Raw genomic sequence first — 19,072 nt, 5'->3', positions numbered from 1 at the left:
CAGTAGTGTTTATGTAATTAAGCTCAAAAGTTAGCCAACTGCAAGACAGACATTCACTAGAAAGCCAGCTCACTTAGCTGACAAATCTGCTTGGTAGCTGTTTAAGTATCCCTACTGCATTCTACATAGAGATCTAGCTGCTTAAATACAAAAGGGTCTGCACCTTGTAAGTGTTCTCAGTGCTCCAAAATTGTTATTCCTCTGTGAAACAGCACTCAGTGCCCTCAAGGGCAGAGGCTTTACAAAGAAAAGTAGAGGTGTATTCCCAAAGGCAGCTTACCAGGAAAGTTGCTTCTACTTTATTTCTTAATATCACATTCATTTAGGACAGCTGACAGGCTGACTCTGCATTTTCAGTGCTGCAGAAAGCCACCCTTATGTTTTCACGAAAATAACTGCAGGTCACATTATGTTGGCTAACCAGAATTTGAGCTTCCTCTTCTGTGTTTGTGTTAAAAAAATTAAAATTTGCACATTTTTTACAGTGCGTGTACATATGTAGAACATATGAAAAGCTCTGAGAAATCACTGAATATTTTCCATTCAGATTCCCAAATACCATCAATAAGGGCAAATTATTTTATGCACACACAGAACAAGACACGAGTGTATATTCTAAAACCTCATGAAAGTCATGCTGAAGGAGATACAAACTAAAATGAGTTCAGCAAGAGCCCACATAGTACAACAGACAGGAAAACGAAACAAAGGCAGCTACATGCTACTCTTCAAGTAAACACCATTTTCCTTTGGAAGTTAACAGAAACAGTTTATCAGCCTAGGATAAAGTTAAAAAATATAAATCCTACTCCATAATCCTCCAACTGCCTTCCAAATCAAAATAGTTTTCAGGTTTTATTCTTTGCAGCCCTCAGAAAATATGATTCGCAAAAACGAAATCATTAAGTAACTTCTTCTCTTATACTTATTAAAAACAATATTTGCCCTTAGTCTAAAATTAAATCAGTAGATTTAGGAATAAGAAAATTAAAACATTTATGTAATTAGTTTGAAGTTTTCTATGCAGCCAAATTGAAGGGAAAACAATGATTATAGAGTCAACGCTGCATTATCAGCCTAATATTTGTGCTCACCCTACTTTAACAGTAACTACTGGGCCATGAAATTTCTTTGCATATTTCCTGTTCTCAATGGGAAGAAAAAAAAAAAAAAAAAAGATGAACTATCTACCTCAAAATGTTGGAGCAAATTCAGTCCTCAGTATATGTTAATTACTGTTAACATTAAAAGAAATTACTGGTTAGACAGCTGCCATGCAGTAAGCTCCCTTCAATTGGGGTTTTTCTCCAGTAAAAGCTAGCTGGGAATAATTTAGGACATATGAATAACTGGAGATTTAAATCCAGAAGTATAACTTCTACATTATTACTTAGAAAGTGATTATTTTATAGTGAAAAAATAGCTAAAATATTACTTTTAAATATATTTTTAAAAAAAATTTAATTAAGGAAGACTTAGAACTTCCCACTGTATATTTATATTACAATGGACAGAAGAAAAAAGGAATTACTAAAATGTCATAAACAGCTTGAGCAGCTGCATTTTATACCACATACGATTGTTGTTTCACTCTAATAGTGAAATACAGAGATCTTCAGCTTCAAATACTCTATCTGTACTGCTAAAGAAGTCATTATTTAACATCTTTGTAAGAACCATTTTATTAACTGCAGTAATATATAAACAGTCAACTAAGAGAGCAAATGACTGTGTAATATGAAAACAAATGACTATGTAATATGGAAATACTGTGGAGAAGCCCTAGGTGCACAGCCACCACTCAGCAACAACCAAACCATCAGCACACTATTAATGCTGTATCAACTGACACCAAGCTATGGGGAAGGCAGCGCTGACTCGAGTCAAATACTTGTATGCATTTTGATACATTGACTAAACACAGCACTCTCAACAGCAAAGAATGTGCAGCCATGCTTTCTCTACAAAATGTCAAATGGACATTGTTATGCTAGAAAGAGAAATTTTCATCACAATCATTTTGCAAAACAGCAGACGAGTGTGCATGCTAATCTGCAAGTCCTCCTATGCATATACCCTGATACAGCTTATCATTAGCTTGTGTCTATTTCCTAAAGTTTGGGTGTTTTTTTAAATTGGTATTATTTTTGCATAAGAAGAAACAGTGTATATTAAGATAAATGCCATTGGAGGAAATAGACAAGGATAAACTCAAATATGATCACTTGTGAGCAGATTTCAATAAGCCTTTTACAATAAAAATAGCAAAACTAAAGAGGTTGGAATAAAAGTTCAAATAAAGCCTTCTATTCTAATTTGAATCTCCTTAGAGTACAGGCAGATGTGTATAGGCCTAGAAACAGGAATAATCAGAGAGAAGCCAGGAACAGGACTTAAAGTCACCACTGTATGAGAATTTTAATGAGAACAAACTGTATACCTATTCCAAAAGTAGGACTCAGACTAGTTAGAAAAAGGAACTGTAAAGCTGAACTTATAATGATGCAGCTATGCAATGTAAGTTGTACAGAACAACTAGCAAATTGTACCACAAGAATGAGAAATAAAAAGGCTCAAGTTATATGCAGTTTCAACTTGGATAAAAACACATCAGGATACTCCAGTGCTTTCACAAAAGAATGAAGTTCTAAGTTTTAGAGTATTAGAGGTGCTCTGCCATTCTACATGGAATATAAAGTTCATTAATTTGTCCATGGAGTTTCATAAGCCAAAGGCTTTGCAAAGAAACTTGCAGGTGAGAAAATCATGTAGCAGGGTCTCCAAATCCTCTCCCAGCAAAGCAATGGACCCATGTCTGTAGGTTAAAAGGCACAGCTGCCTAGGTCATAGCATGAGACTGATATTTCCACTCAGATTTTAAAGAGAGAAACAACAAGAAAGATTTTGCCTCCAAAAAGCAGGGGAACAGAAAGTGATTCCTTAAGTGAGGGAAAACTGGTCCTATACCTGACAAAGAAGGATGCTGCTCCCTGACACAAAAAAATTTGGTGAGATTCCTCTATGATCACCTTTTATTTTACTGATCCTCAAGGAGAAGGCAGAGATTTACATCACAGTAGATGTGCCTATCCAGAGGGAAACACTACATATTCACGGAGAGGAAAGAACAACAGTTTCTTGTCATCAATAAGATAAATTAGACATACATAGAAGCAAGCCTCTCTAACTACAAAAATAAGGGTAAACAGATTTTTCTAAGCACAAGCAGTTAATTCTGCAAGAACCAGTTTCAAACCCTAAGTAGGAAGCTTTAGCTCTTTTACCAAGATAACTAGGGAAAAAATAAGAAAAAAAATATATTTCTGATTTGTAAAAGGCGACTCCATAGGAAAAAAATACCAAAAAACTCAACCATTAGTAGATCAGAAAGCAACTAATCTTCAGCAAGTGCCTCAACAAGTTTTTATTGCAACTGCCAGGTAAAAAGAAATCGCTCAAAATGTCTTCATTCTGACTTGAAGAATAAATGTACAAGAGATCAATTTCTCTTTTATATTCTGAGGTCAGTCTCTCTATTCAACGTGGTACTGTTCTAAAATACACTTAACTGGAAATAGACCAATTGCAAATGAATTCACATTAAAATATATCAGCAGCTTTAGAATATGAGAAGAATCAAAATCATACGCAGTTCCACTGTCATATATACATCTAGACTTTTCCAGCACATGTTGTGAGAAACAGTAGCAGACTTGCATTTAATTTTTGTGTTTTACTGACCTCTAGTGGTTACGTATGTAATAATGAGAGCCTTAAAAACATCTATTTTCCTTTGGGGGTACTGCGCGTGGCCGCGCAGGAGGAGGACAACTGTTAATTCTTTTGGCACAAAGCACATTCGCTTTACTATGTGAAGTAAGGACGAGGCTTCTTTTCTTTCCTAAAATTATTCTACTTCTGCAGCTCATCATTGCTGCTATTTAACAAGCTATCTAAACAACAAAAACAAAAGATGAATGGTGCAATTTAACTTCAAAAATAGAGGAAATGTCCTCAAATAAATGCATAACTGGGTAAAAACCAGGAAATTAAGGGTAGATACGAAGAAACATTTTAACAGGAAACAGTCAGCATTGCTGTCCTGCACGAGTCTCTCTGAGGACACCTGCTACTTCTAAAAGTACAAAAGAAATCACAAACAACTGGATGAGTGAATACTGAAGTAACAACACTATAAAGGGATTGTAATGCTGCAATAATAATGGAAAAGAAAACTTAGTAGACATAGCACAGCATGCATAGGGCAACAGTAATTCTGCATTTTCATGCAATTCTGAACTGACTTTTCATATTTGGGAACAGAAATACTTAGGCTGTAGGGTACATGCCTTAGCTTTTGGTTAGCTCTGACATGGTCAGACAGATGGACTCAATGGTTTTTGAAGGAACTTTAACTGAACTACTACATTTTGTATTTGCAAAGTGGGACAAGTAGTTGGATTTCTCACATTCAAATACTGACTGTATCTCACAGAGCAAAAACAAGGTCAGCTTCACAGCTTAAACAGATATTGAAAAGCAGATACTGTTATGCTGTGCAGCGTGTATGTATCACATGTAAAATTTAAAAAAAAAAAAAAAAAAAAAAAAAAAAACAACAACCAGTAAGATCTGTTAATTGTTCTTCAGTTTGAGTCAGCTGCTGAGAATACAAAATGAACAGAAAAATCAAAATTGCTTTCATCTCCATAGAAAATCACTTGACTTTTCATTATACACATTCTTTAAGAACTGAGAGAAATCTCAAATGAATCCCAACTCCGTTACTTCTTCTAGAGGGGAAAAAAGATGTGTAAGAAGCAGCTGTACTATTTTTACAGGGACTGCACTTCCACATAGCAAAACATGTCAACACTTTCTTTGTACATACACACACAAAACACAAGTACGACAGTGACTACTTGATATTCTGTAAAGGAGAAGAAAAAGAGGCTGCAATTTTTCATACTCCAGCATTCCCAGAGTTTTCTAAATATCACAGCCACAGCTACACAGAATGAACACGCAGGTTTATGTATTTAATTGAATTACTTCCCTTTTCACATACGGAGGAAACAAAGCAGTGAAAATCTGACATACAAGTAAAAGCATTTATAACATTTAAAAAAATGAAATGGAAAGTCACCTCAGACACAGGTATGTTTTCTCCAAGCTCAGACGTGTGCAGTGCCAGCAAACCAATCACTCGAGCCACTTTAGCACGTCTGCATATGAAATACATTTTTTTCAGGTAAAGGAGAACTGTTTCCAAAACATGACAAAAACCATTTTTTCCTGCCTACATCTATTTTGTACAGATCACTAAGGGCAGGAACTATTCAAGTGCTATTTAAAGGTGAGTTTTGTCTTTTTTTTTTTTTTTTTTTTTTTTTTTATAAATGTACTACTTTATTCTGTCTGTAGTTCAGCTTAATTTAGCAATAAATTCATGCAAAAAGATACATTTTTACCCTACAGCAACAAAAAATGGAGATTCTTTAGTTTTTTACAGTCCTCACAATCAGCCATGCTCCCACTCAGTTTTCTTAAAATACTGAACCCCCCCCCAACAGATCCTTATAAACATTTTAGTACAGCTGACAAAACAAAGAATTAAATGTATTGCAGCAAATCAGCTTTAAATGCTTCATTAAAGAAAAAATAAGCAGTAATATCAACACTTATTAAATGAGCAGCAGAGGGCACTACCAGCTTCAAATATTTCTAACATTTAAAAAAACTATCATTAGAAATATTTTCCTATAATTATGGAATGGCTTGGTTTATTCAGCAATTTAAATAATAATATTTGACACAGTAAGTCATACAGCTTTCAGGTAAAATTTTAGACATTTAATATAAGTTTAGATCTCACAAAAGTGCAGTATTTTAATACAATGCCAAAACAAACAAACAAACAGAAAAATAATGTTACTTACATCATGCTGCCAATCAAGTACCACAGTGGTTTGAAAGGCTAAAAAAAAACTCCTTAAAAACTGTGAAGAAGTACATCCTAATAAAATTCAGTAATAATAGCACATTTGAAGAAATTGATGTAACATAATTGTTACTTACATATCCCAGTTGGTGGCGGCACGCAGCTGCTGTATTAACACTGGAAACTATAATTTGAAGAAGATAAGCAAATACGAATGGTAGAGTGATCTGATGCATTCCAGTGATAAATATAAAAGAACAAAATACTTGCAATTATGTAAAATGTTTTTGGATGGCATTTGTAAAAAAAAAAAAAACAAAAAAAAAAAAACAACCCAATATTAGCCAATGATAGGCAAACACTGCAGACATTGCCCAGCGTATCAATTAAGAACAGAATTCCTGAATGTAAAAATGGCATTTTTCCCGACATTCCTCCCTTAAGCCAAAATGATAAACATATACCAGCTTATGAAAATGAGCATTATTTTCTATGTGAGTATCACCATACAATGGAAAAACTGATGCTTTCATTTTGAAAAATAGATTATCATACAGTATTATCAAATAATTACTTAAGAAGTGAAAAAGTTGCCAAATGCTAAAACAATGAATTGAGAGTTAATGCACAATCAGCACTTATTTCTAAAATCTTCTGCTAATCAGCGATTCAGTTATTGGACTGTTTTAAAAATAATTAATAGTAATTCTCCAGTGATAATAGAATAATACTTAGAGCAATTCTCCATTAGGAAAACAGACATGGAATTCAATACATTTTGGGGGTTGTTTTTTTTTTTTTGGTTTATACTTCACTTGCCTTTTTTCTTCACTAGGGTGCAGTAGGGTTTTTTGTTGTCGTTGTTTTGCTTTTTAAATATAACTAAATGCAGCCAATTTTTGCTACAGTGTCAATGCTACATAAACCATATTGATTCCTTCAGAGCTTTATTATTTACCAGCTGAGAGTTAATTAGCCTGCTTGCAGCTTCCTTGTGGCCAGCCACAGTACAGAGGTAAGACAGTAAATTCAGTTTAGAACGTGCTGCTCCTGGATTCTTCTCAGTGGAATCAAGCAACAAACATGCTTGGTGCAAGAAGTCATTCCAGTCCACATCCTTCAGAGATGACAACTTCTCAGCTAGCACAAGAAGCAAACAAGTAGTTAAAGATCTTTTATGTTGTTTTAATACACTAGAAATAACATCAGCATGAATAAATAAGCTAGAAAATTTTAATCTAACTAGAATTCCAAATATTTCACACTGTTTCTTTACAGCAAAGTTGAGGTAAAAAATAATGACTGTCATCAAAATTCTCTCAGAAGCAATTGCAACAAGCCTAAAATACTGATTAATTTTCATATAGACAAGTACCCATCTGGTTAAACCTTAAGAGTAACTGAACACAGATGACTTCAAGAGGAATAGAAGTCAACAGCTGCTAGGAGAACGATCGTAATCATCATCTCACTGATCACTGTATGGGAACTGAACTTCCCAAATACTTCCTTATCAGTCTCAAGGACTAAATTCAGTTCACCTTAGTAATCACAGTTTTGGTCAGTAACTTAATAAAAGCTTATCTGCCATCCTGGTGTGCTCCAATACAGAATATCTAAGGACATCCTTTCTATCTATTTTATATGCAAGTAACACTGTCTAATGAACAGTTCACGTTAGCAAAGGTGAAAGGCAGTATGAATTTCAGGTATTCATCTTTTACTCCATATTTTTTTTTAATGGTAAGGAAAAAGTGTTGGTAAGCAGCACCAAATTCATTATCTTAGAAAACAAATCAGAAAAAAAAAGGCTATAACCATAGAATATTTACAACCACAGAAAAAAAACAAAAAAAAAACAACAAAAAAAAAAACACCTGTCCCTTATTAAATAAATACAGACAATAACAGCTAAACACATCAGAATATCTGCCTGATAGTTTGGATGCCTGAACACTAAATTAAATGAAACAGCACTTGCTCAGGTATTTGAACGTGGCCATTCTTTCCAAATCCAGAATGCTTTTTGTTACTACAATCTTGTTTAGGGGACGTTCTATTCTTCTCCAACTATCAAATTCCTTTAAAGTATGGAGAGTCAGTTTGTTAGGGAAAGAAAAAAACAAGAAACTTTGTTTAGGTAGAGGTGCTATCTGAATTCTAGGAGTAACTACTTGCCTAACATTCCTCTTCAAGCACTCTAAAGCCAAACAATACTACCCAAAATATATCAGAGGAAATAGTTTCCATAAATAATAGACTTGTCTGAGGTTAAAAACACGACAAAGCAAAAAAGTATCCACTAATCTACACTGTCCATTGGGAACATTTCACAATTACACACAAGACTGCCAGGCTATCAAGTATTATAGCTCATCAACACTACACTTTTCAACATCCTGTTTTCTTTTGCTTCCTTAACTTTGTCAAATCTTAATATGGTTGAATACCTCAGTATTTTACAAACAAACAAACTTCTGTTTTTCCATGCTAAAAAAAAGTTGGCTGTCTTATTTTTTAAAGCTTTTAAGTATGGCTTATAAAACGGCAGAAGAAAGGGTATATATATATATATGTAGCTGTCAGCACTTGAAAATTCTACTCATTTTTGGTCTAGTTAAGAATATAACTTTCTCAACTTCAGGAAAACCAGTTCTGAATTCTCACCTCAGCTGATTTACAAATCTACAGATTTAAAGATTTACAATCTTGCAACAGTTGCACTACCATATACAGAATGAACGTTTCTGTGTCAGCAGAGCCATACCTGAATATGCTGGTATATGTAAAGCTTTTGAGTCAAATCTAACTGGCATTTGCTTCATTATCTGGAGAAATAAACATCACAACTAGTTTTAATGTGTTACTGAAAGTTTTTCAGCAGTCAAACATGAAAACAAGGACACAAAAATAGGACAGGATGGCTGTACAAATCAGTGCGTACCCCTGAGGCATTTTTCAATACTGGAAAGGAGCTTATAGGGAGGAGGAGGATTAACTTTTTACATATATAGCTAGTGGTAGGACAAGGGAGAATGGATTTAAGCTGAACAAAGGGAAATTTAGGTTAGATGTTAAGAAGAAACTCTTCAGAGTGTGGTGAGGCACTGGCACGGGCTGCCCAAAGAAGTTGTGGATGCCTCAGCCCTGAAGGATTTCAAGGCCAGGCTGGGTGGGTTCCTGGGCAGCGCGATCCAGTGCCTGGTAACTCTGCCCATGGCAGGGGGGTTGGGACTAGATGGTCTGTGAGGCCCTGCCCAACCCAAGCCATTCTGTGGTTCTTACAACTTCAGGCCTTCCATTCCAGAGAAATCGAGTTTTTTAGATGCTTTTTAGAAATACTATATCTAAAACTCAGAGAATGACCTGAACTATGTGGCTTCATGGACAGCTTTGTTTTCTTTATACCAAAACACACTCAGCTTTGTTGTCATTTAAGTAATAGATATTAAAGCAAATTATCAGAAAACAGATCTACAAAACCACTGAACACAGCATTTAATAGCTTCTATTTATTCTATTTATTGTAAGACATTATTTGACATTACTTTAAAACCCCAAAATAACTCTATTCTCCAAATTAACAATACAATAGGACTGTAAAAGACAGCTAAAAACTTGCATGAGAGCTTGCCAGATGACTGGGTGGAACTGCTTTAAAATTTGAATTATAAAACACAGGAAATGAGTTTCACCCTGATTTAAAGACTTATCTGCAAAACTAGCCTCACCCACAAGTTCCTGAATCTTATAATTTATTTTGCTATACCTTTGGATTGTCAATGATTGGTGTTATGATAAGATCAGATTCAGTGTAAATGAGCTCTTTCAATGCTGACTCCATATCCTGCTGACTTGAGCACACATTTTTAGCCTGGAACAAGAACAAAGTTTTCTGAAATACCGTTTTGCACAAAAGAAGAAAATTTATACTTACTCCCATAATGTTTCACTTAAATATTATGCCACAGAGTTTGGTCATGTAAATAATATATTCTAAATTGCTTTTAAATTGTGTAGTTATTGATAGAGCCTAGACCTTGCAATTAAAAATTATGAAAAACAAGTATGTAAATAGAAAGACAAAACTCTAAAAAACAAACAAAAACTTGAACTTAAGTTCAAAATGTAGATGGATAAAAAAAAAAAAAAAAAAAAAAAAAAAAAAAAAAAAGATAATCCCTCTCTCTTTTATGCACTGAATTAAAGGGGGACAAAACATCTTATTTGACTCCTACACTGGAAGCTTTGCAAACATTTACTTTTACTTTTTTTTTTTTCCTTCAATATTTTTACACACTAAAGGAATTACTACTGGAGGAACTACTTTTCTGTTATAATTACAGATTGAGAAAGAAAGGTGTCTTTGATGTAGTCTCCATGCTAAGATCTTGACTATGATTATATCACTGCCTCTTAATATTAGTTTTTCTACTCACCCTTGTCATGCTTGAATCCTTTTGTGGAGAATTTTGGATTGGAGCAATACTAACATCAGTTACTTGTACTGCAGTGCTGGTTCTAGGAGTAGGACGAGAACTTCAAAAGAAACAGAATACAGATTAAGTCTCACTGCAGGCCACTGTTGTGGGGTTTTGTTTGTTGGTTTGGGGTTTTTATTCATTTTCATACAAATATTTTCATATTTTCAGAGGACTTTCAAGGGTTTTCTGACTGTTGTTTTGATTTTCATACCTCAGAAGAAATATGGATTCATTTGATCCACCATCTGCATTTTTGGGGCGCAATTCAGTCGGATTTTCTACTGAAAAAAGAACAAACTTGAATCTAAATGTTCAAATAAACAGAACACAAGGAAGAAGCATGTGGTGAGACCAACAAAACCATTCAAAATAACATAATGAATATTACCTATTTTGAAAGAATTGCTTGGTAGCTTATTATCTGCTCTTGAAGATGATAGGTTTTTGCAAGCATCTTCTGGCCCCTTGGTATTCCATGACTCCAAGTCTTCATTGCTGTTTAATAAGAAATATTAATTAAAAAGATTTAAAAGAGATCAGATTGATCGTATCCATTACTTATTGCAACTATTAACATGCAATTTAGCTGTCATTCTCATAGATCATCCTCCTATTGCAATATGAGCTACAAATACTTTTTATATTGGTAATGGCAATGATGAAAAGTTGTTTTTGAGCAAGCGACTTGGAAAATATTAAAGAACTCTCTAGCTCCCTTAGTACAACTGGCAGTGAAGAAATTGGAATAAATTTATACCCTGGAATACACAAGGGTAATTTTGTAAGTTTCAGAGATTGCTCAGTCTTCAGAGAAAAAATTTACAACCAATTTACTTTCAATATCAAAGCCTGTATCAAGCATTAAGATCAATAAGACTTTTTTTTTTTTTTTTCCTTAATAGCAAGTTTTTCACTTTTGCTTCTGTATTTCCCTGTACTGTTCACCTGGAACTGGTTCAAATAAACCTTGCCTGTGGAGCTCACACTTTGAAAGGAAGAAGTACAGATCTTCTTTTGCATGTCAGGACCATGTCCTTGGTTCTTCATGTGTGCCAATTACTGCCTTAGTGAAAATTTCAGAATCATTAGAAGACTCAAGTAAGTAAAGTCAAGAAGTCCAATATTTTGTGGGTAATTATTATTCTGATTCTCTGAGAAATTGCTCAGATATACAGTATGGTAAAGGTGGATCTAAGTCTCACTAATATTGTGAATAAATTCTGATTTTGAGATACAAACTCACAGTCTCGATTATTTGCCCTGGTGGTAAAAGTAGTAATAAAATTAAAAGACAAAGAGCAGCATATTAAACTAGAACAGACATTAGTAACAAAAAATACTGCAGCCCTGGTTCCAGAAATAGGTATTTCAACAATGTGAGATAGAATGTAAAAATAGATAAAACACAGAAGCATGTGGCGTTCTAAAATAAAGCTATTTCCATACTTGTTCCCTGAATACAACCTGAAATAGCATTCAAATATTTAGAACAACAGATTGTTTAAAAACAAACAAACAACTCTAAATGGAAATTAAGAAATTAAAAACAGCAATATTAACAGACATCTGGAAGAAACCTAAGTATTCAGTGAATAGAGCCTATTTTCACAAAAGGACTGGGTGTTTCTGCCTATATAGCAATGCAGAGTATTTAACATTTAAATATAAAAACATTAGATTAATGCTTTATGCTATAAACAAAGAATATGGGTCAACTACATTCACAAGGCTAACAAAACCTAAGATGATGTGCTGATAGGTTTTTTGAAGACTTGATGTTAATGCATAAGAACAAGCAAACTTACATAAAGATGAAATTGACTCATGTATGAGGTGCTAATAAAGCTTCTGAAGGACAGTACTGTAAGTCAAATTACTGTTCATCATTGTTATATAAACAAAAAAAAAAATAGCATTCTGTTGCTAGAAGAAATGAGTCTACAGAAAGGAAACAGATACTCTTACACTGATAGGATACTGTAATTCCTAAGCACCCCAAACTGCTCACTGGATGGTGTAAAACTTAACTCAGCAATTATTTAACAAAATTAAACTCCTAAGCAAAATTCAAAGACTGAAAAATTCACAGAAAAATGTTTTAAATCTGTACTATTGATTTATTTATTTGTTCATATGTACCACAGAAAGACATCTGCTAAAACATGAAGTACCTTGAGCCCTGGCTGTCTGAAGAATCGCCGTCACAATGGCTAAGGGAGTCTTTCCAGAATGGATGTTGCAATATGTCTGTCCAGTTGAGCCTTTTGAGAAGCAATAGGCAAACTGAAAAAGCAGTGGCAAAGTACAGCTACAAAAGCTTATCAGGCTACGTTCTGAATCCAGTGGTGCTATGAAGCAACTATTACTGTTCTTAGTTGGTATGTGGTGAACAAATAAGTTATCTTATAGAGAAAATGTTTTGCCTAAAATTGAAATGGATCATTCACACAACACAGAGAGGTGAGATTAAAGATTAAGTACACAGTTTAAACAGTCCCATTATTTACATTACTCTATAAATAATTATGTTATACAAAAATGTAAGTGTAACATCTATAAATTAAAGTCTTATAAAAGATATGCCCATTGCTCTGGAAAACTGAAGCCATCCAATTTGAAAAGCTAACATCCTGTTAAACAGTTATCTATTTAACACCACATACAAAAGAAGAAAACTATGCAGAATTAATATTTTGATTAAATAAAGTTTGCATGAGAAAATGCACTGTCTTCTTTTATGAAGGAGAAAATTAATTACTTTTTCATTGTCACCAGATATTATCATAGTTATTATTTTTTTCCAGATGTGAAAAAGGCAATGCAAACAACCAGTTTACCTCTTCTGAGGATCCTTTTGAAGCAATCCATCAAGTAAGTTAATGAACTCTGCAGAAGGTTTCTGAAAAGCAGAACCTGAAAATAGAAGGACTTAAAAAGATAAGAACTGGACAACAGAATCAACTGTGACAGTAAGTAAATCAAATCATTATCTGAATCAAAACATTAAAGCAGTTTTATTTAACACCAATTTCATCTTAAAAAAAAAAAAATAATAATAATGCATAAAAAACACTAAATATAAAGTCTTGTATTAAAATGATCTTCAAAGAGATGATAAAAATCAATACTTGGTCAAGCTAATCTAAAACAATAATATACATTTATTATTATATTCCTATATATTCACAAATTCATATTTTTTTATATTTCATATAAAAATATGAACCTTCCCATTATCATATAACTATTAGATGAAAATAAAGTAGAGTTGAAAATTGTGCTAATTGAAATTTACCCTGGCTGTGGTAGTTTTAAGAGGACTATTATTGCATCCTATTACACAAGAGGTTTCCAGAATTCTCAGTTAAATGAGAAAGACTACTTCTGAGAGCTCAAAATAATGCAATACAATCCATCTGTTTGCTTCAAAAATAAAGTTTCCCTTACAATTGAAACAAGTAATAGTTGTAACTCAATAGGTCACGTTTCTGCTGTATCAGTTTGAACTGAAATTAGAAACTAACGAGGTGTCTCCATGAATACCACCGATGCCTTGAATGACAAAGTTCAAAAATTCCATCTCAGAATGTATTTTTAATCCTTAACACTAAATGATACACGTTTTATCAACAGAGATATAAGCATTCATCACTAATGGAAGATGTTCATAGCAAAGGAACGGCAAAGGTAACATTCGCTTTGGACAGCAAAACAATTCCTGCAATCAGCCTCAGAATAAACACTGCAAAGCAAAACTTTGTTACTATAGATTCAATTTGACACATTTAACAAGAGAAGAACGTTACCCTTGGGCCTCAGTGGCAGTGGATCTTCATGTAAAATCTTTTCAATTAATTCTGAAAAGTTCTCTGAGAAGAATGGTGGTCTTCCTAAAATAAATGGAAGTTTATTTTTTCAGTTATGCAAATTTCAAAATGGCTGTCAGGTGCAATTATATACAATGAGCTCATTTTCCTAAGGAAATATTCAAAGCAATAAGCATCCTTGATTTGAATTTAAAGGTTCACTTAAAAATAAGTCCTTGGATTATATTCTACTGAGAACCACCAAAGAGACCAAGGACAGAACATGTTCTAAAGACAGCTTGAGGTAGGCCATCATGAATGCTCTGAAAGAATCCATAATGACATAGCAGCTGGAGAAGGGAAGAGCAGAGTACGCCAATCCGACAGATCTGTGTATTGTCTAAGACTTCAGACTACTGCACTGTAATTCTTTTGCATTGAAAATTTCCTTCCAGCTGCAGGCAATGCTAACTTTATCTGCAGGAAAGCCAACGACCAGTTTTAAACTAGTTAAATTTTTCTCCCTCCGAAGTCAAATTAATGCATCCAGAGTTTAATACTGAGGAGATTAAGAACATTACGTTGTCCAAACAAGTACTGCTACATTTTCAAATCATAGTATTTGAGGGATTTGGGTTGGTTAATATCATTACATTTGGAATTCAGGCAGAAGTACAATTTAGCAGTATTACTTCAGCTGATTGCTTGACAAGTTGTTTTTCTTAAGCATATTTAATGTATTCTTCAAGAAATTTTTATTACCTCTCTTAAATATATCTTTCTCTCTTTTTACTTCCTTAAAAAATAAACAAGAATTTAAATTGGGATCACAAAGTAGGTTTTCGTTATCACAGATATCAAAGAAATACACAAACTTACAACCTGAGAACATTTCATAAAGTAAACATCCTAAGGACCACAGATCACTGGACTTGGAGAAGTCTTCTCCCTTTATTACTTCTGGAGCTGTGTATAATGGAGAGCCTACAAAATACCATACAAATACACTCGATTGAACATCAGTCCTGTAGAACACCTGAAACTTAATCTCTAACTCACTGAAGCGTAGGAATCCTCACTTAGAGGTATGAAACATGAGATACCAAATGGAATTTGAAAAGAATATTTTCCTCCTTTTTTTATTGAATTATGTAGGATTGCAGAAGCCATTTTCTTGTTAATTTCACTTGCATTTGCGCTTATACTTCTCTAACATGATTAATGCAAGAAGTTGTTTTTTTTTTTTTTAATTTAATTTATCTTGACAGCTTCCACAGCCAAGCCAACTGAGTATGTTAAACCAATAGAAATCTCATGTGATTAATAAAAATTATTAGGCTACATCAGGTTTTACATTTATTAAAAAGAGAGCTATCCTAAGACTTTAACTCACGTGAAATTAGAAAACTGTTACAATAAACAAGATCCATAAATTAGATCACTGATCTAGTTGTGCCTATCCTAAATACTACTAGTTTATCCAAAACCTCCCTAAAAATTACAAAATCTCAGCAAAAACGTAAATTCCATAATCCTTTAAGAAGCTTATTTTGGATTTTGCTATCCATTTTATTTATTTTAAGTGACAACAGGTTATTAAATATACATTTAAAAAAAAAAAAAGAAAAAAAAGAAAAAGCTGATTTAGATGGTAACAGGAAAGAGATTACATTTACATTTCTTTCTGGAAAAAAAAAAAAACAAAACACATCCTGTTCTTGGCCTTCATAATTGCAGTAGGTGCTAAAGTACTAAGAAAGCTCTTTGTTCCCATAACACATTGCCAAGATTTCCGCTGTTCCAGATGACAGCAACTGCAATGATGCCTCATTATCAGAGAAACAGAGGTCTCTCAGATGCTCCTAGACACAAACTATTGAAAGATTCTGAAAAGGAAAGCCAAAATTCTAAAGCTTTCTTATTTGATGAAAATGTAGCACAGCAGTTGTAGCCCATTGGATTTGCATAGATTTTTCTCCCGAAATTGAAGCACACTAACAGCTTCTTCATGCTTCAAAAATAAACAATCTTTCTTATGTAAATGGTACTGAAACAACTAATCATCAGACTGGAAATTACACAGACCACTTGAAGCAAAAAGTATGGTGAAAATCTTGTGTCAAAAACCACAAAAGCCATTCTCTAAACTATTGTTAAATGGATACAAAATCTCTAATCAAAGTAGAAGCAATTCAGTATCATACGTACTGAACTGTGCATACATTTAATATAAATTTAATGGAAATTAGCCCTAGACCCTAGAGAGACCATCTGCAGCAATACTGTTTTCATATATGATAAGTAGTAAAATTATAATTTTGTCAATTAGGATAATCAGTTAAGATTCAGCATTTCTGAAGCTTCAGTGATTTTCTTATTTTTATAGTTCTACTACTTATACTTAATTGGTAATATGTGAAATGCATCAAGGACCAAAGGTATTTCACAGATTTTTTTTTTTTTTTTTTTTTTTACATCCACATCAGTTATCATTAAAAAGCTAATTACTTAAGCCCCCTTAGCAAACCCAAATGAAGAATTAGCATTTTCAATTCACTAACTACTTTGAGCAGTTTCAGATCACATCCATATATGATATTTGCTCAGGATAGAAAGGCAGTTTGTGCATTAGATGGTATGAAATGCCAACTGCAAAAAGCAATTCAAAATAATCCAGTTATGTGGAAATCTTACATACTACAGTATTTTTATAATTGCCTACATATAAGCTTCAAATCAAAAATAACATGAAGTCTATTTAGAACAAGACAGAAAGGTAAGCAACTGTTAATCTATCAAAAATTCCATGACAAAAGTACATTTTTCCATTGCTTATACTGTCTTTAGAATTATGACTATATATTTCTAAACAGTTTCTGTTCTTCTTCCTCACTTTCAGGTGTTGTTCCCTCTGTGTCTTACAATCCATCTTAACAATCTTCCTTAACAGCAAAATTTTTGTTCTGAGCCTACCTGGGAAAAAAAAAATTCCCTCCATGGAGAATACGCAAAATCTACTCTAAGAAAACTTGCATATCACACAGAGGCCATTATTTACAGATGTTGACATAGCAGAATTATTCTGTTTCTCTAGGAATTTAGTAAGCCACATCAGAATTTTGATCAACTGCCTTCTTCGAGTCTTATCTCAAAAATCATGCATAACAACAGTCTTTTCCCACTTTCATTCTGTCTGTTTAGCTTAATTTTAGCTGGTAAAAATATCCTACCTCGAAGTCTGTTTTTCAGGTGTCTTTGTGGAGTGCTTTCAACAACATCTCTTCCTGTTTCTTCAGACCCAACTAAAGCAAAAAATTCTTCCAAGTTTTCTCCATCTGCTTTAGCCAAGCAAAAGTTACTGAACTTCAAAGTGCCAGGCCCTTCCAGCAGAATCTAGAGGAATAAACATAATCCAGCATAGCAGATATTAACACCGGAGACTGCACTATTTTCCAGTACAAACTATATTAAATCACAATAATTTAATCATTTAAGTAAATAGAGATGATCACTATCATATATAAAAGCATTGAGAAATTTAAGTCAAAACAAATCACTTTTTTTCTTGTAACCAAAAAAATCACGTAAGGTGACAACACAACATTAATGGTTCCATTCACATTTTTGTTGGCTCATCATTAAGCTGATATGAATGATGATGGATGATGCTACTGTAGAAAAGAAAGTAAAAATAAGAGTTAAAGTAAAAATGTGTTTAAAGTGAAAGGATAGTAAAAGGAACATTCATTCATTTTAGGCAAAAAAAAAAGTGTTTGTTTTGTTTTTTTAATTTTATGCTGGACAAAAAGCTTCATGATTTTATAACGATAAGTTCTTCCTATGTAGTCAGTGATTTCCTAATTACAGTCTTTATAATCCCCCCAAAATTGTCTGGAAAAAAAATCACTCATTTGGTTAGACATGGGCTGAGGGGGAAGCTGGGAGAGGGGCAGGGGAGGATCTTACTTTTTCACTCTGTATTCTGTGTTCAAAAGAGTACTTTACAGTCTTTACTTTTTTTTTTTTAAACACATTCTTCTTCAGAAAAATACAGAGGCATTTCCATTATGCTTTACTTATATATTCACTTCCATTTATTGCTCTTTTACCCACAAATAACAGAAACCAAGCATGAATGTGCAAGTCCTACAGAAAACTCAGGCAACTCGACCTCTTACAAATCAAGACCAACAATAGAATTACTGTTATGCAACTGGCTTCCAATATTAGGTAATTCTCTCAAAAACAGTATAATATGAATAAAATGTTGATTGCATACAAAGTAATATGTGATATCCACTACAAATAATACTCCTTGTTACCTTTCCAGGTGTCAGCTCACAAAAGATAATCCCAAGGTTATGAATGTGGTGTAAACCGGCAATCAAATCTACACCAAATTCTCTCACTACTTCTTCAGGTAGATGTTCATCTTGGGCAATAACTGATTCTAGTGAACCACCTGAAATATGTGTACACGTGGTCAGCAAAGGAATTACTTACATGGCATTTGCTTTACATGCACAATGACATGATGAAAGTCTTCCAAAACTGTCAAGTAAAAAATCATTACCGATACACATTAAAAATATGAAAATGTATAGAAAAGAAAAATCTACTTCCGAGATTGTGATATAAACTTTCACTGCAATTAAATTGAGGGCATGACTTTTAAAAACACTTTCATATTGATTTATTTTACAAAGGAAGCAGAAAGGAAAACATGAAACTCATACTGTCACAACACAATAGCAACCCAGTGGGTTTATTCAGATCCTTCCGCATGAGACGAAGCAGTACCAAGATCAGGCTATCAGTATCTGTGAACAAGCAGCAGAACT

At 33.5% G+C, this 19,072-nt stretch overlaps 1 protein-coding gene across 5 annotated transcripts in view; it reads right to left on the bottom strand.

Annotated features, from left to right (window-relative positions):
• Nucleotides 1-19,072, bottom strand: part of ULK4 (unc-51 like kinase 4) — a 213,447-nt gene that overhangs the window by 190,541 nt on the left and 3,834 nt on the right. For 3 of the 5 annotated variants that reach the window (XR_006168599.1, XM_042817534.1, XM_042817535.1), the window contains exons 4-17: nt 18,554-18,693; nt 17,462-17,624; nt 15,114-15,215; nt 14,232-14,315; nt 13,263-13,338; nt 12,597-12,686; nt 10,814-10,920; nt 10,637-10,706; nt 10,381-10,480; nt 9,711-9,815; nt 8,709-8,769; nt 6,900-7,081; nt 6,079-6,125; nt 5,147-5,225 (exon numbers count right to left, since the gene is read on the bottom strand). Coding sequence is in view for 4 of the 5 variants with exons in the window: in XM_042817534.1 (XP_042673468.1) it covers nt 5,147-5,225; nt 6,079-6,125; nt 6,900-7,081; nt 8,709-8,769; nt 9,711-9,815; nt 10,381-10,480; nt 10,637-10,706; nt 10,814-10,920; nt 12,597-12,686; nt 13,263-13,338; nt 14,232-14,315; nt 15,114-15,215; nt 17,462-17,624; nt 18,554-18,693 (1,406 nt within the window). In the remaining variant the exon portion in view is untranslated. The remainder of the gene's footprint in view (nt 1-5,146; nt 5,226-6,078; nt 6,126-6,899; nt 7,082-8,708; nt 8,770-9,710; nt 9,816-10,380; nt 10,481-10,636; nt 10,707-10,813; nt 10,921-12,596; nt 12,687-13,262; nt 13,339-14,231; nt 14,316-15,113; nt 15,216-17,461; nt 17,625-18,553; nt 18,694-19,072) is intronic. The other 2 variants (XM_042817536.1, XM_042817537.1) reach the window with 2 other exon arrangements.

This window comes from Centrocercus urophasianus, unplaced genomic scaffold (assembly GCF_019232065.1).
Source record: "Centrocercus urophasianus isolate 14NV4802_14NV808 unplaced genomic scaffold, USGS_Curo_1.0 seq_16, whole genome shotgun sequence".
Classification (NCBI taxonomy): domain Eukaryota; kingdom Metazoa; phylum Chordata; class Aves; order Galliformes; family Phasianidae; genus Centrocercus; species Centrocercus urophasianus.
Note: the sequence above shows the minus strand (reverse complement) of the source record. Positions and strands in the feature narration are given on the sequence as shown.